Source organism: Mixophyes fleayi, chromosome 2, assembly GCF_038048845.1.
Source record: "Mixophyes fleayi isolate aMixFle1 chromosome 2, aMixFle1.hap1, whole genome shotgun sequence".
Lineage (NCBI taxonomy): Eukaryota > Metazoa > Chordata > Amphibia > Anura > Limnodynastidae > Mixophyes > Mixophyes fleayi.
Window position 1 is genome coordinate 9687134 of NC_134403.1, and position 16492 is coordinate 9703625.

A 16492-nucleotide genomic window follows, 5' to 3' on the forward strand; every position below is an offset into this window, starting at 1 on the left:
CTGATCATAGAGGACAATCAATCCTAGAAAGGTTTATACCAAGTTGTGGAAAGTTTCAAGCACATTTGCGATAAATCTTTATATTGGTTTTTACAGGGGAGGAGGGTAAAGACGGCTCATATAACTGAGCTCCGAACACTGAAGTGATGATGATGACACCATTACTCAACAACTGCAAAAATATAACCAGGCAGGACACAGCTTATAAATAAGAGCCTTATGCCCAGGAGAAGCCCATATCTGACCATAGACAGTGTCAGCCCAAGGACTGAGAATTTAACCTTTATTGAACAGCATTAGAAAATACAGAAAACACTGAAACTAATTAGTGCCGGTTTAGCTACATCAGATATGAGGTGACGGCTGAAAGACCGAGCACAGGAACTAGAAATGAGATAGGAAGTGACCGATGAAACTAAAAGAGCAGAGGGGAGGGTCCTCTTCATACAGTCTTCGATTTATCCTGGTCTGGGCAAGACTTGGACTCCTCTCTGCTGGTTCCCACTATGGCCAGGGCCCCCACCATGTAACTAAACACTCCCCAATGCCAACAGGCACACAATATTTACAATACACAATGTTCTTCTGCGTTCAGTAGGGATCCTGTGGGAAGACATAGTCATTGAAGTACACTTGCGGCAAGTGTCCGTTCACATATGGGGCTGAGACACGTCACCAAAAACGTACGTGCAAATTTCTCAAATAAGATTGTTTCGATTTGTTCCATTGAACAATTTGTCCCCTCTCCTCTACACCTCTGTACAGAAATAACCTCCTCTTTGGTATCCATATTGGAAATGTTACTCTATCCATGGACAAGGTGTATGAAATAAATGCGGATCAGTCCAGAATCAGTCAATACCATTTCCACTAGTTGCGTTCCATGAACCCTTTGTCTTTTCTACATATTAGTTCTGTATCCTGATATAGTATTGTGTGTTCTGAATGGACTATGATGGTTAGATACATATAGTACCCATGTTACGATGGATGAAATCAATAAGTGCTAACAATGGGCATGCCTCCACCTAAACTGTACAAGAACGGGAGACTGCTCTCTACCTGTTTAAGGCAAGTTGTTGTGTTTCTGGAATCTCCTCACTCAGAACAGTGACACGGGGTGTTTATCGCTCTTGCGCCTTGTACGCAGCTGTTCATTTAATCTGTTTCGGATCTCGCTGTGGTCAGACTTCCTCAGAGTAAAGTGTCGCTCCACAACTGCCATCACTCGCCTCTTGACATTCAGCGGTATTCCCTTCCTACCTCGCAAGCCATCCAGGTTTACACGGTTTACCCAGCCCTTATAGGCATCAAATGGAACAAGGGCCCGAAACACAAGAGCGGCAAACCGTCCCGGTTTCCCTGCGCTCCGGGCCAGAAGGTTCCATTCTCTTTCAGCACTCATGGATTGCATGGCAATGTTGGGCAAACGCTCACCCATACTGCATGGGGCATATTGTGGGAGTCCGTAATAAGGAGCCTCTAAAGAGGTGTTTAACTCGGATTCATCCTCCCGTTTGATCGTAGTTGTGGGTAACATGTCATCTTCATCGTGAGGATTCTCATACATCCATGAGACGTGACCTCTGTTCTGTTCAGAGAGTGACTCCAGGGAGTAGTCATAACCACACTGTAGACTACTCTCTGGAGAGGCCCGGCCAGATTCTGTAGACTGTCTGTCTTCTGATGGTTGGCTCCACACCGGACAGGAATTTTGCACCAAGACAGTAGGAGGCTGCGAAGGAGACCTGCAGACACTGGACAATGCATTGGAAGCACAGAGCGAGGCCACCATCTCCTTTAGTTCCTTCATTTCTTGAGTCAGCTGGTCCATCGCTGATCTCATACAATCCCGCTCGTGCTGAGCCTGAGCGGTGCTTCTACGGAACCTTTTCAGCTCCCGCAACATTTCCTGGTGCATTCGGCTGGGCCTCTTGTTCTGTGACCAGAAGGAAAAGACTGAGGAGTGAATGTGTACAAACAACATATGCAATACTTAACACCTCCAATGCATTGCCAGGAAGTCAACAAACGATGTGCTAAAGAGAACCTGCCACTTAAGTAAACTCATTTTTAATCAGAGCCTTTTGTACGATGTATAAAAAAAACCAGCATATCCCTACACTCGCTCCTTCGGAGAGAGAATAGTAAAACGCAGTGTAGGGTAACACTGCAGCTTCCGCGAGGGAACTGTCCCGGAGTAAGTGTGCGCAGTAGTTGGCCAGAGTTAGGGCATTTACACACTGTTTTAACATTCCTTGAAAGGGAGCATAGAAAACAAATGTTTTTAAGTGTTTTGTCTGGGTTTTTCTTACATATACTTGGTGCAAAAAGGCACTGTAAAATGATTTTACTCAAAGGATTCTCCCCCTCTCACCTTAAGTCTTTTTAATCACAAATATCTATCTATATTCCATCTGTAACTTGTGCTACAGTCCAAGTGCTTCTTCCAATCAGGACCAACACTTCTGAGTCTGACACAATATCTGGATTATATATGGCAGAGCTGGGGACCTTAAACTCGTATGATAAGTGCTTAAAACAGCAATCCCATGATACAAGTTTGGGTTCTTTTGCTAACATAAATTACTGTGGCAGGCTATAAGAAGATTGGTAATTACCATTTTCTTTGTTTTTTTTTCTTCAGGATGCTATTAATTATTTTAAGTTCTGCGCGGTTTCCACAGTGGCAAGTGAGTACCATGGCAACCACAGTGACATGGCACATGATGTAGTGAGCAGAGAGGCTTTGGAACCCCCCCCTCTGTGCTCTGTCTGTACTGTAAAATCCCTCCTCCCTTTTGCTGCCCTACAGAGAGATTTTAAAAATGAGATGTTTTGTAGGTGGACAGCTAAGAAAATTGCATGCTTAAAAGGTAATTAACTAATTATTTAAAGGAAAAAAATCTATGTGGGATTGCTCCTTTAACATCTATTTGATGGCCAAAGACACCACCACCATTGTATTTTACCAAACTGTTACTATTGGGGTTTATTGGTGCAGACGTCATTTATCAGTGACAATAACTTCTTTGAATGTAGATATTGCTCTCTTAATTTGCATTGACCAGGAAGTTATACAGGCTGTTAGAAGACCGCACTGGGTGTCTACCTCTGTTTGGGTGGTCTGGTCTCTCCTGGTGGCACTTTCGGGAACGTGTTTTTCCTCTTCTACCTCAATTTTCACAGGCTCTGCTGATCCACCGACATCAAATTCCTGGGGCACCACGTGCTCTCCATCTGGGGATCCCACGTTCACATCAGCTCCCCATCTGAAGCACAGCTGAAAGGTAACACGTAGATACATATTTTGTTCCAAGAAAAATGTTTACCCTTTTTGAACTGCACAGTGTATGAGGAGCACCCTCCATTAGGATGACCCTGTAAATAATATGGTAATAACCCCTGGCATGCTACAATATAAACACTCTGTAAGACCTTGCCACATACAGCCAGCAGACGGAAAGTCTATAACTGGAGTACAGAATATAATATAAGCAGTACCTCTCTTGTGGTTTCCGAGTGTGGAAGATTTGGAAGTTTCTCAGTAGGATACTCTTCAATTTTTGGGTTCCTCTCCAAAAAGCTGTCACTCTGCTTCCATCTTGGGTAGTTCAGCTCCCATCCTGCCCGCAAGCTTTCTCCAGAGTGTTTCTGTAGATGCCTCTGTAGAGACTTCTTACGTATAAACCTGTCCCAGCAGTAGGGACACTCGTAGGGACGTTCCCCAGTGTGCCGCCTCATGTGGGCCACAAGGTCAGTCTTACGGCTGAAACTCTTTGTGCAGCAGGTACAGTGGAATGGCTTGTGTCCGGCGTGACTCCACAAATGGGTGGTGAGCGTAGAGCTCTGCCGGAAACTTCTCCCGCACTGGTTACACTTGTACGGTCTGTCCTCCGTGTGGGTCCTCCTGTGAGCACTGAGGTGCTGTTTCTTCACAAAGGTCTTAGCACATATGCTGCATTGGTGGGGTCGATCCTGGCAATCACCCATTTGGTGGGACAAGAAGTCAATGAGACGGCTCCAGCTCTCTCCACACTGTGTGCAAGTGTGCAGTTTCTCTTTACCTTCTGATAAGTCAGAGTTCTCCTGGACAATACTTTCCTCCTTACAAGGTTTCTTTAGATTTAAAGCACGGAGATACTGGCTGGTGGCACGTATAGCAGATCTATCTCCACCGTGGGACATCTCTTTGCCAGCACCAGGAGACTGAAAGTTGTGCCCTATGTTATGGCTGGGCAGAATGGTGGTAATCTTCTCTTTGATGGGGGACAGAATGGTGGTAATCTTCTCTTTGTTGGGGGACATAATGGTGGTAGTCTTCTCTTTGTTGGGGGAAAGAATGGTAGTAGTCTTCTCTATGTTGGGAGACAGAATGGTGGTAGTCTTCTCTGTGTTGGGGGAAAGAATGGTGGTAGTCTTCTCTATGTTGGGAGACAGAATGGTGGTAGTCTTCTCTTTGTTGGGGGAAAGAATGGTAGTAGTCTTCTCTATGTTGGGGGACAGAATGGTGGTAATCTTCTCTTTGTTGGGGGACAGAATGGTGGTAGTCTTCCCTTTGTTGGGGGAAAGAATGGTGGTAGCCTTCTCTGTGTTGGGGGCATCTGTTTTCCTTGCAGGCCTCTCTTCTGTCCACAGTATGGGGTCTCTCTTTACCAAGCGTAAAGATCTTCTACTGACTACTCCTCTTGCTGAGCCGTTTCTGGAACCTCCCTGACCAATACATCTTCTCTGTGCTTCTTTCCTCCGCAAATCTACATGGATCTTATGCTTCCAGACAGGCTCTATTTCACTTCCCCTCCCTCCAATCGCCTCAGTGTCTCCATTTACCAACCAGTCACCTGTAATAGACAAAACTGTTACATGAACATAGACAAAGAATGTCCCTTTATAAAATACACCCATACAGAACACAAAATGAAGCTGCCTTCTGATAAAGGTAGTAGTAAATATAGTGTTCCAAATAAATAGCATATAATGTCTCCTATTGTAATGTTATTATTTGCACCTAAGAAATACTATCAGTAATTGAACCAAGTAGAAACGAGCTGTATAATAAGCCTACAGCTAACTATTGCTAATTATTGCGAAACAAATGGTGCTTTTTTACTTGTATTATAATTGATTATTAAATACTTTTGTTGACCCAAGTGTAGAAAACCATCAGCTCAGTGCACCATAACATGGGCTGTGCTAAAAGAACTATGTGATATTGTAAACTAATATTTGTACACAAGGGAACGGCTATATTGTTGTGGACTAACTACAGTTTTCCAGGTACAATCGCTATACACACTCTGACGGGTTTCAGCTGATAACTGTTACCTCCAGGACACTGTAACCAGAGGCCGAAACTCCTCCAGTAATCAGCCAAAAGGCTGTAGCCAAGAAACGGCACACACAGACTAGGGTATCTATACTGTATTGTACTGGAAGGTGGGTATCAGAGGAGCGGGTAGAGTGTACCAGCAGTGTATTTGATACAGCTGTCCATCACATTAGGACACCAAGAAAAATATCTACACTCTGTAATGAACTTCCAATACGTCGCTCTCTCTGGAGTCGGACCGTATGGCTCAGGTTCCCTGCATCTGGAAGTTCTTGGATTGTGATGTAGTGAGAAATGGCTAATTATCAAACAATGCAGAGTATAGTAATCACCATCAGATCACTGTAACCTGCTTGGCACAAAGATCAGCCGGAGTAATTCTCCCATCATTAATAATGAAATCTATAGTATGAGAGATGGACTGCAAGGAAGAGGTTTGTAGACTAACTATGAGCAGTGAGCTGATAATACAGAAGTAATGTGAATTTAAGGTGTAAAAAGGCGTCAATATGAATATAACAGACGTGAACTCTAAAAACCTGATTCATTTCCGGACGCACATTACATGAAACAGCTCTGCACACACCAATGGAAACAAATGACTGCCTATGACATGAGAGGCAGACGGTGGGAGGCAAGGGATGGACGAATATAGGCAATGTATGGTAATGGCACTGAGGGTGTTTCCCTGACGCAGAAGCGACAGATTCACGTCCTTGGTTTCTCGGAAGTGCGCTTTGTTGCAGCCGTATCATCTGCCCCAGCTACAGGGCAGGAGTAAGTGACGGCTGATAATGATGACTGACACGGCAGAGTCTTCGTTTTAAAAAGTACACATCTGTTATCACTAAATATCACAGAACGTGTATGCATGGAAGACAGACTATAAACACGCATTGTATGTACAGTAGGCATTAAAATCATCTTTATGTATTTAATGTATAAAAAAAACTATATTTTTTTTAAATGACTTATTATTAATGGTAAAACTGTTAATAGTTGTTCATTTAATTTATATATATATATATATATATATATATATATATAAAATATAGAATTTTTGTTATGTGTTCTGATGTGACCTCATATTGCACATACTGCAGTTTGTCCTCTCAGGTAACGTTTAGGCAGAGAGTACTTACACCCAGATTCAAATGGACACGTATCTTGAGATACGCTTGGATTTGTGGATTTGTATACGGTTGGAACTACGTTCCAGTTCCGTGCTCTTTTATTAAAAACGCAACTTGCATCCAAACATGAATCAGGTCCCAAGTAACTGGATCTATGTGAATTTGGCCACACTGGATTATACGGTGTCATTGTAAGCGACCAATGACCACAAAAGCAGATGCAAACAATCCCACTGAGGCGGAATTGGTGTAAAACCACCGAGCCACCGGTCTCATTTGCTCTGTCTATAGCTGCGTTACACATATATATTCAGATCCACAGACAGACCTGTGGGTTCCTGAGAGATACACGGATCTTCCCCTCTCTCAATCTTCACCACAATCTCTGGGGTCGTTTCAGTGAGTCCTGTGGGGAGAAGATGAAATGGACTTTTATCTCTGATATGACTCCATCTAGGAGGATTATATCATAGCCCGTAGGTGCAGAAAGTGTGTAAAGGAGGCTCAATGACCTCTGTATTACAGAAAGAGGGTATATACAGATACTGATGTCTCCAGAAAGAGGGTATATACAGATACTGATGTCTCCAGAAAGAGGGTATATACAGATACTGATGTCTCCAGAAAGAGGGTATATACAGATACTGATGTCTCCAGAAAGAGGGTATATACAGATACTGATGTCTCACCCAGAGAGGTCAGGTTCTGGTAATTGTCCGTCATCACCTCCCGGTACAGGTCTTTTTGTTGCGCCTGTAACCCCTTCCACTCCTCCACGGAGAAACATACGGCGATGTCATCAAACGTGACCTGGCCCTGGAACAGATACAGCAAGAATGGTGAAAATACTGAGTATCTGGCTGCTCAGAGGACTATACAAAGACACAGATCCCAAGACAAAGTTCTGAGCCACAATACAACCTGAATTTGTAACTGTTGTGCAACACACTCATCTGGGTAAAAATCTTTATTGAGTGTTTTAGATTATCTTGGGGACGTTTAGGAAATCAGGTAAAATGTGCTGCAACGTATAACAACCAGATTTTTGTTTTTATTTTCTTTGCTCGAGAAATGGGGCTTAGAATTTTCTTGTGCATCAGTTTTCATAAATGTCCCCTCCACCATGTCAGTGTGAAAAAGAGAGTACACCCTCGTTACCATGTGTGTTTTTACATATCAGGACATGAGACTTTGCCACTGAGTCATTGGGTTACACACTGCTTGGGAATTCACCTACCGTCAGTAACCTACCGTTACTGACCAATCAGAGTGCTGCCTGGGCAAACCAGCCCCTCGTGTTAACTGCGCTCCCAGCGCTGTGCCCCTAGTTCCAGAATAATCGCTGCCACCACCAGGCTCCTTCACCAGCACCTGGGACCATCAGGATGGTGTACATAGCTGCTGCAGCACCTCTTTGCTGGTTACTCTGGCTAGATCTCCCTGACTTTAGATCAGGACTGCAGGGTAGCCGGCAGAGCATTGACTCAGGACACTGGGCTCAACTCAGGACAGCCGGGGGATGGATTAGAGTGTTAGCTCTTATCCCTGAACTCACAGGAGCACAGCAGGGTCTTTAGTAGTAATAATGTTTATTTGCTCAGATATAGTTATTTAAAAAGCTGTTTCACAAACCTCCATTTAAAGGTAGTGCAGATGTAATACAGGCCTTAGGCTGCAAGCCCTTCTCGGATAGACAACTATTCCCACCCTGCCATAAGCTCAAATATGCACTTGAACAACTGCACCAGTCCTGGTGGAGAATGTGAGCAGGGCGGCCAATCTGGGACAGGGGGCAGAGTGTACTGAGTCAACCAATCAGGAATAAAACTGATTGGGCCAATGAGCAGGCACTTTGTGCTCATGTGCAGTTAATTTCTCCTCTAACCAGGCAGGACAGAGCCTATCTCTTGGAGAAAGGATATACATTATTAGGCATGAGGGTGTAGTCCTGAACTAGGGGCCTCAGTCATTAAGGAAAGTAAGGCAAAAAAAGGAGTAAATTTGATCCTGGACAGAAACCATGTTACAATACAAGGGGTGCAAATTAGTTTATTATTTCACATGTCAGGAAAATACTGGCTGTTTCTTCATGTAGCACACAAATACTTGATAGCTTTATTTTTACACTGAATTATAAAGTTGATCTAGGACATGCCCTACCCCAACTATAAATCTGTCCCCATATTTTAAATTTAACTCCCCCTTCAATGGTTTTGCCCAGGTGCAAAGTTACTCCTTTTTTTCTTGCTTTGCTCTCCTTAATGACTCAGGTCCTAGGTGTCTAAAACCGACATTTAAAGAGAAAACATTTACTGCATGTGTCTACACAGGATGGTTCATCACTAGGACATACCAGCAGCCCTCTCACACACACAGAAAGACCACCGCCAGTTTTTGTCCAGTAAACCTTAACAAAAGAATGTGGTTGTCCAGGTAATACCTTCCCCTGCTCTATGTGCAAAGAGTAAACACTTAGTTACCATGCCACATCCTATGGAAATTACAACAAAAACAAGTCACTAGATCTTACATTTAGGAAACAGACATATCTATACCTGTGAACGAATAACAAATAAGCGGATGGCGCTGTGAATAAGAGGAGGGCTCCGATACAGCAAATGTATTGCTTTATTTATAATAGAGAGAAAGAATTGTACTTGTATATCTTGATTGTCTGCGCACATTGGTGTCCACAATACAGGCATGAACAGACACAATCTATTTGATCTATTGAGCCTCCTTCTATTCACAGCGCTCTCCTATTTTTTTATCAATACTACCTGTGGCGATTTACATCAGGGGAAGGGTGTTCTAAAATGTGATACATCTAATGTAATGTGAAAAATAACCCATAACATATTATATTTTAACATTATTCATTCAACAAAATAAAGGTCACAATGAAGAAGCCATGTGTGGAAAAATAAGTACACCCTCACTGCTTCAATATCAATAGAGAAGGCAAATTGGGCAAGGTGATTGCAAATCATTATTCACTCATCAGGAAGTCAGTTCATTCTGGAGTATTCAGATTGTGTTAACACCAGGCCCAGGAGAAGAGACATCTGCAATGACCCCAGAGAAGAATTGCTGCTGCTAATCCGTCTAGAAAGGGTTATAAGGCAATATCCAAAAAATTTGAAGCCCATCATTCCATAGTGAGATATATGATTTACATGGAGAGCACTGAAGACAGCGGACAATCTTCCCAGGTATGGAGGCCCAGAAATTTCACCCAAAGATCAGACCGTATGATGCTCTGAGAAATCACAAAGAACCCAAAAGCTTCATCCAGGGCCCTACAGGACTCTTTCAACATAAATGTTAAAGTTCACTGGTCAGTCTACCATCAGACAAAGACTGACCAAGGGTAGCCAGGAGAAAGACCTTTCTCTTGCAAACAAAATGACAAAGACATCGCAGTACAGCTTAGGATTCCAAAGCTGCATCTGAATGAAATTTCAATTTCTGGAAAAATGTCCTCTAGGCAGATGAGACCAAAGCAGAGTTGTTTGGTCTTAATGCACACCACCAAACATATGGTTTCACCATAAGAATCTCCACCATGAACTCCTAATTCACTGTCTGTCCCACCATTGAGGCTTGACCAAACTGGATCACACAACAGGACAACACCCCTAAGCACACCAGTAAATATATTTGATAGATGGGCTGGAAAAAGAAAGTAATTAAGGTTGTAGAATGGCCGTTGTTGAAGTCCAGACCTCAAGCCCACTGAGATGCTGTGACATGGACTGGGCATGGGCAATCTCTGCCACCTAAAACACCCTCCGTACTTTATGGCGTTTTACTAAATATCAGTAACTTATTGTCACTAACTACTCCTACTGGCACTGCCTGGGCAATCTCACTGATGGTCAATTGAGCACCAAGGTGATACCCAAGTTGTAGGAAGGTATCGTTGCCGGCACCAGAATCGATTAATCTTTTGGGTAGTATGTAGCTGCTACACTTCTTGGCTGGTTACTCTGGCTAATTCCTCCTTCCTTCCTCATAGCAGATAAAGCAGCTTCCAGCCTCGTTACACTTTACAGACTGATCCGCTTATCTGTATCCTTGGACCAGTCTGGACTATGCAATTACTATGTAGGCCACATAAAGGCAGAGCCAAGGGAGGGTCATCTCCCAGCCACAAGTCTGGGCTGGGGGATTTTATCTTTAAATCTTCCATCCATACTGACTCTGAGGTCTTCCAAGCCCTTGGGGTCTAGCACAAGCTTCAAGTCAGAGCAAGCTCCAGGCAGCTGGAATCTAAACCCCTGGGGAGTGGACCTAGAGCTGCCATTAATGAGATCTCAGAGCTTAAGGGTGGCTTCCAAAGCCCAGACAGCTTTATCATAAGACCCTCCAGCACTGCCGCACTGCGATCCCCACTGGGGAATTAGTGTGAAAAACACAGCTGGGTAATGTGAAATGGCGTCTTATACCACCATGACCCTTGTTCAGCCATTGGACCATACATTATAGTGGTAAAACTTGTCGGGGGAGGAGTGGAAGAAAGAGGGACCAGCCTAAGACATCTGTGCTCACTGAAGAAGTCTAGACCGGCTGAATGGGCCAAAATTCCTCAAATACAACAGAAGGGAGTGAAAATCTCACACAGAAAACAATGACTTCATGTCACTGCTGTAAAGATGGTTCTATAACCTACTGAATTACGGGGTGTACTTACTTTTTCAAACATGGCTTCTTCTTGGCTCATTTTGCTTATAAAGCCAACTTTATTTATTGGATGTCAACATGAAATGTAACAGAAATGTAACAGAAAGAGGAACATAGCACAGGATATGAACAATACAAAATGTGGCGTCTTGGCTTAATTCTTTTGGTAAAGAAAAGAGGGAGGGATCAAGGCAAAATGAAAGGTGTTGAGAGTGTAGAGGAGATGGGGAGGACAGCCAGGAGAACGTCAGGATAAAAAGTAATGTCTTCTCATGCAGGTGTCATGAAAGATACTCATATTCTAGTTTATAATTATGTCCTGATATGTAAAACCTCAGATCTGAAAGATGGTACACTTTCGGTTTCATGCGACTGTATATTTTGTGTCTGTGACAAATGCCCTTGTATATTGCAGTGTATGGAAATTGCTGCCAAAACCAAAAGACTCAACATTTAGTCCTGAAGTATTAATTATCTTTACTATACAGTGATACTTTCTGCATACTTGTAAACACTGAGTAATGTGAGATAACCAGCAAAGCCTGGTCTGTTCCTATCACTGGGGGTACAGTCCTGGTTTACAGACACCACAGTGCCCTCATCCAGACATTGAAGATATTGGGTTATTATTACAGAAGTGTTTTGGAACCACCTTTTCTTTCATCCTGCTCTGAAACTCAGAATCAGACAATGTCATATATAAACCAGTTATTGTACAAGGGGATAGTCATAGAAAAATGTTGTCGGTAGAATATTTTATTTGTGTTAATTAGCAATAGCGGCTAATCAGTTATGTCAATGAACAGGTTAATTACAGGGAGTATATACAGTACAAGACAACACAAATCACTTAAATACACAATATAGCAACGACAAGTGTCATATATCATATCCTGTGCATCACTAATATTAAGGCTATGTACACACTGGCATTTGCATTTCATTATTTAATGCATTGATAATAACGTACAAGTGCGATCAATCAGCTTTTTTTTTTATTTAAATATGCTTCTGTGATATAATAGGGATTTGCCATCTTACTCAAAACAAACACACGTGGAAACTCATAAATGCTAAATTGCAACTCTTTGTGTTAACATTGACGCTCCCACTGAGGTTAATGTAAATTTGCAATTGCATATGTGCTAGAGACGTCCTTAAATGGAACACGAAGCGTTAAAAAAAAGGTTGTAGCGAGTAAAACTGCAAATATGTACGTTCTCATATGGTTGAATGGATTTTATTTTCACATCAGTTTATATGCACTTAACCTGCTTTAGACACGTGTGTTAAATGCAAGTTGTTCTAGTCAGTGTGAAGGTAGCCTGGGGCCGGGCAGAATGTCTCACATGCACTGTATGACGATGGACAGGTCACCTGCATCATAGGCACAGATCAGGTTGTATCTTATTTCAGCAGAGGTCACGTCCAGCTCATCTGTCACTCAGCAAGTGTAGCCACGGAGATCTGTCATCTTCCCACAATCTCACCGGATCCCCTGCGGACTGTCTCACGCCTGTCACTGTCTCTGCATAGAGTATACACAGAGGTGAAAGGCTGTCTCTAAGTGTACATGGGTTCTCTCTGCACAGGGTGAGTGTCTCTGTGTACAGTCATGGTCACACAGATGAGGGGGTCTCTGTGTATAAACGGTGGGCGTATAGCAGACGTCTCAGTAATGGCTGGTAGTCATTACAGTCTAACAGATGCACAGTGATAGTGTCTCTCCATACAGAGGGTCTCTGGGTGTCGTCACAGTCAATGTAACAGATTTGGGATGTCTATCACTATGGTGGGGGTCTCTGTGTAGAGTGGGGATCTGTATCAGTCAGTGTGACAGATGTGGGGGTCTCTGTATCAGTCAGTGTGTCTATCACTGAGGGGTCTCTCTGTACAGTGTAATATATGTGGAGAGTCTGTCACTATGGGGGTCTTTGTATAAAGTGGGTGTGACAGATGTGGGGGGCTCTGCATACAGTGTAGATGTGGTGTGTGTATCACTATAGGGGTCCCTGTATACAGGGTGACAGATGGGGGGTCTCTGTATATGGGGTGACAGATGGGGGGTCTCTGTATACAGAGGGGGGTCTCTGTACAGGGGTCTTTGTATACAGGGGGTCTCTGTAGAGGGTGACAGATGGGGGGTCTCTGTACACAGATGTGGGGGTCTCTCTGTACAGGGGGGGTCTCTGTATACAGGGGGGGGTCTCTGCACAGGGGGGGGGGTCTCTCTGTACACAGGAGGGTCTCTGTACACAGGGGGGTCTCTCTGTATACAGGGGGGGTTTCTGTACACAGGGGGTGTCTCTCTGTATACAGGGGGGTCTCTCTGTACACAGGGGGTGTCTCAGTACACAGGGGGGGTCTCTCTGTATACAGGGGGGGTCTCTGTACACAGGGGGTGTCTCTGTACTCAGGGGGGTCTCTCTGTATACAGGTTGGGTCTCAGTACACAGGGGGGGTCTCTCTGTACACAGGGGGTGTCTCTGTACACAGGGGGGTCTCTCTGTATACAGGTTGGGTCTCAGTACACAGGGGGGGTCTCTCTGTACACAGGGGGGGTCTCTCTGTACACAGGGGGGTCTCTCTGTATACAGGTTGGGTCTCAGTACACAGGGGGGGGGGTCTCTGTACACAGGGGGGGGTCTCTGTATACAGGGGGGGTCTCTCTGTACACAGGGGGGGTCTCTGTATACAGGGGGGTCTCTCTGTATACAGGGGGGGTCTCTGTACACAGGGGGGTCTCTCTGTACAGTGTAATATATATGGAGTGTGTCACTATGGGGGGTCTCTCTGCTCAGGGGGGTCTCTGTACAGGGGGGTCTCTGTACACAGGGGGGTCTCTCTGTACAGTGTAATATATATGGAGTGTCTGTCACTATGGGGGGGTCTCTCTGCTCAGGGGGGTCTCTGTACACAGGCAGCAGCTGTCTCAGCCTCTCCCGCTCAGCTCCCAGTGATGCTTTGCGGCCGGAAGACAACGAGACCCGACCATTCACTGACGGGAGAGGGGGGGACATATGTAGTGATCACCGCACACTATCCGCCTCGTGTCCTCCAGTAACATGTAACATACAACATGTAACATACATGTAATATCCCGGAACTCACCTCGCACCTCATCCCGGCCGCTGTATGATCCCAGCAACCGCCACCAGGGGGCGCCGGAGGGCGTGTGACGTCACTGGCCGCCTCCTGTGTACAGGGGACTGCAGGGAGTCAGGGGGGGTCCGGACCCCAGCCTGGGACATTACACCCCCAACATGGGACCCCTAACCTGCACCTACAGCCTGGGACATTACACCTCCAGCCTGGGACCCCTAACATGCACCTGCAGCCTGGCTGGGACCCCTAACCCACAGCCTGGGACATTACACCCCCAACATGGGACCCCTAACCTGCAGCCTGGGACCCCTAACATGCACCTACAGCCTGGAACATTACACCCCCAACATGGGGCCCCTAATCCCCAGCCTGGGACCCCTAACATGCACCTGCAGCCTGGGACATTACATCCCCGTCTGGGACCCCTAACCCCCAGCCTGGGACCCCTAACCTCCAGCCTGGGACCCCTAACCCTCAGCATAGGACCCCTAACCTGCAGCCTGCGACCACTAACCGGCACCTGCAGCCTGGGACACCTAACCCCCAGCATGGGACCCCTAACCTGCACCTGCAGCCTGGGACCCCTAACCTGCAGCATCCAGCCTGGGACCCCTAACCCCCAGCATGGGACCCCTAACCCCCAGCATGGGACACCTAACCTGCAGCATCCAGCCTGGGACCCCTAACCCCCAGCATGGGACCCCTAACCTGCACCTGCAGCCTGGGACCCTAACCTGCAGCATCCAGCCTGGGACCCCTAACCCCCAGCATGGGACCCCTAACCTGCACCTGCAGCCTGGGACACCTAACCCCCAGCATGGGACCCCTAACCTGCACCTGCAGCCTGGGACCCCTAACCTGCAGCATCTAGCCTGGGACCCCTAACCCCCAGCATGGGACACCTAACCTGCAGCATCCAGCCTGGGACCCCTAACCCCCAGCATGGGATCCCTAACCTGCACCTGCAGCCTGGGACCCCTAACCCCCAGCATGGGACCCCTAACATGCACCTGCAGCCTGGGAACCCTAACCTGCAGCATCCAGCCTGGGACCCCTAACCTGCACCTGCAGCCTGGGACACCTAACCCCCAGCATGGGACCCCTAACCTGCACCTGCAGCCTGGGACACCTAACCTGCAGCATCCAGCCTGGGACCCCTAACCCCCAGCATGGGACCCCTAACCTGCACCTGCAGCCTGGGACCCCTAACCTGCACCTGCAGCCTGGGACACCTAACCTGCAGCATCCAGCCTGGGACCCCTAACCTGCAGGCAGAGTTAATACACCCCCAGCTCAGTTACATCCACTCATAATATGGGAAACACAGACTCATCACGTGTGACCATACAGCACTACCACCCCCATCATGTCATCAGTAATAGAAATCATTCACTTTGCTTGTTTAATTCTCCTCTTCAATAACTACTAACTTGTAACCCTGACCAGATGGTGAAAGATGTATCCAAGATGCAGAAAAGGAGCTTTCTATTACGTGTTTACTCAGTACTTAAAAACAGGGACATTTCCATGCTATAGGAGTACAGGAAGCTATCATGCTATATACACATAATATGTAGATGAATTCCACGCTGCCTGTCTACACGTGGGGTAAATACAAACAGCGGATTCGTTAAATAGCCGATTTCATGAAATTTTGACACCCATATTTAAAATGACAATTTTATTAACAACGAAACTCGGGCTTTGCCTTCAATAAATTTGCTGCTTTAAATTTAGCCTTCAAAATCTCAGAAAATTTTCGATTTGGTGAATCCGCTTGTGGTTGAATCACATAGGAATAACTTATTGTAGATATGCATTTTAATTAAGTGTGCAGGGCACCCCTGTATATCATTGCAAATGTACTGATATTTTTTATATTGTGTGTATTTTGGTATAGGAAATGTATTGATTTCTAATGTATTATGTCTGGTTCTAGGAAGTCTGGTTTGCTGAAAGCAGGAAATGCTAAGTAAGTCTTTTCATCACAGAAGTGACAAATACAGGTCGTTACCTGTTGTCACGTCTTGTTAAAGAGACAGGAACCTGTCTGAACAATGTAGACTCAGGATACAAGTAATTTAGGATATCACAGATTGCTGTGAATTTGAAGTTAAATTGCGTTAACTCCACGTCTAGAGAAATATCACATCCTGATGTTAAATCATCTGATGTGATATCAGATGCTTTGGTGCCTGGTCGGATCAGGGGGTGGGTTTACCCCCTGCCAGGAGTTGTCAGA

At 45.3% G+C, this 16492-nt stretch overlaps 1 protein-coding gene across 3 annotated transcripts; it reads right to left on the bottom strand.

Annotated features, from left to right (window-relative positions):
* Positions 1 to 266: 266 nt before the first annotated feature.
* LOC142140667 (uncharacterized) lies at positions 267 to 14326 on the bottom strand. Of its 3 annotated transcripts, none has more exons than XM_075198432.1 (7): positions 14257 to 14312; positions 12523 to 12673; positions 7152 to 7278; positions 6791 to 6868; positions 3505 to 4841; positions 3113 to 3283; positions 267 to 1939 (listed from the first exon to the last, which is right to left on the bottom strand). In XM_075198432.1, the coding sequence occupies exons 2-7, from the start codon at positions 12529 to 12531 to the stop codon at positions 1103 to 1105; spliced, it is 2559 nt and encodes an 852-aa protein (XP_075054533.1). In that variant the 5' UTR covers positions 12532 to 12673; positions 14257 to 14312; the 3' UTR covers positions 267 to 1102. The 3 variants fall into 3 exon arrangements, with proteins under 3 accessions (XP_075054533.1, XP_075054534.1, XP_075054531.1); XM_075198433.1 differs by lacking the exon at positions 14257 to 14312 and adding an exon at positions 14062 to 14077; XM_075198430.1 differs by lacking the exon at positions 12523 to 12673 and having other exon boundaries at positions 14257 to 14326.
* Positions 14327 to 16492: the final 2166 nt, after the last annotated feature.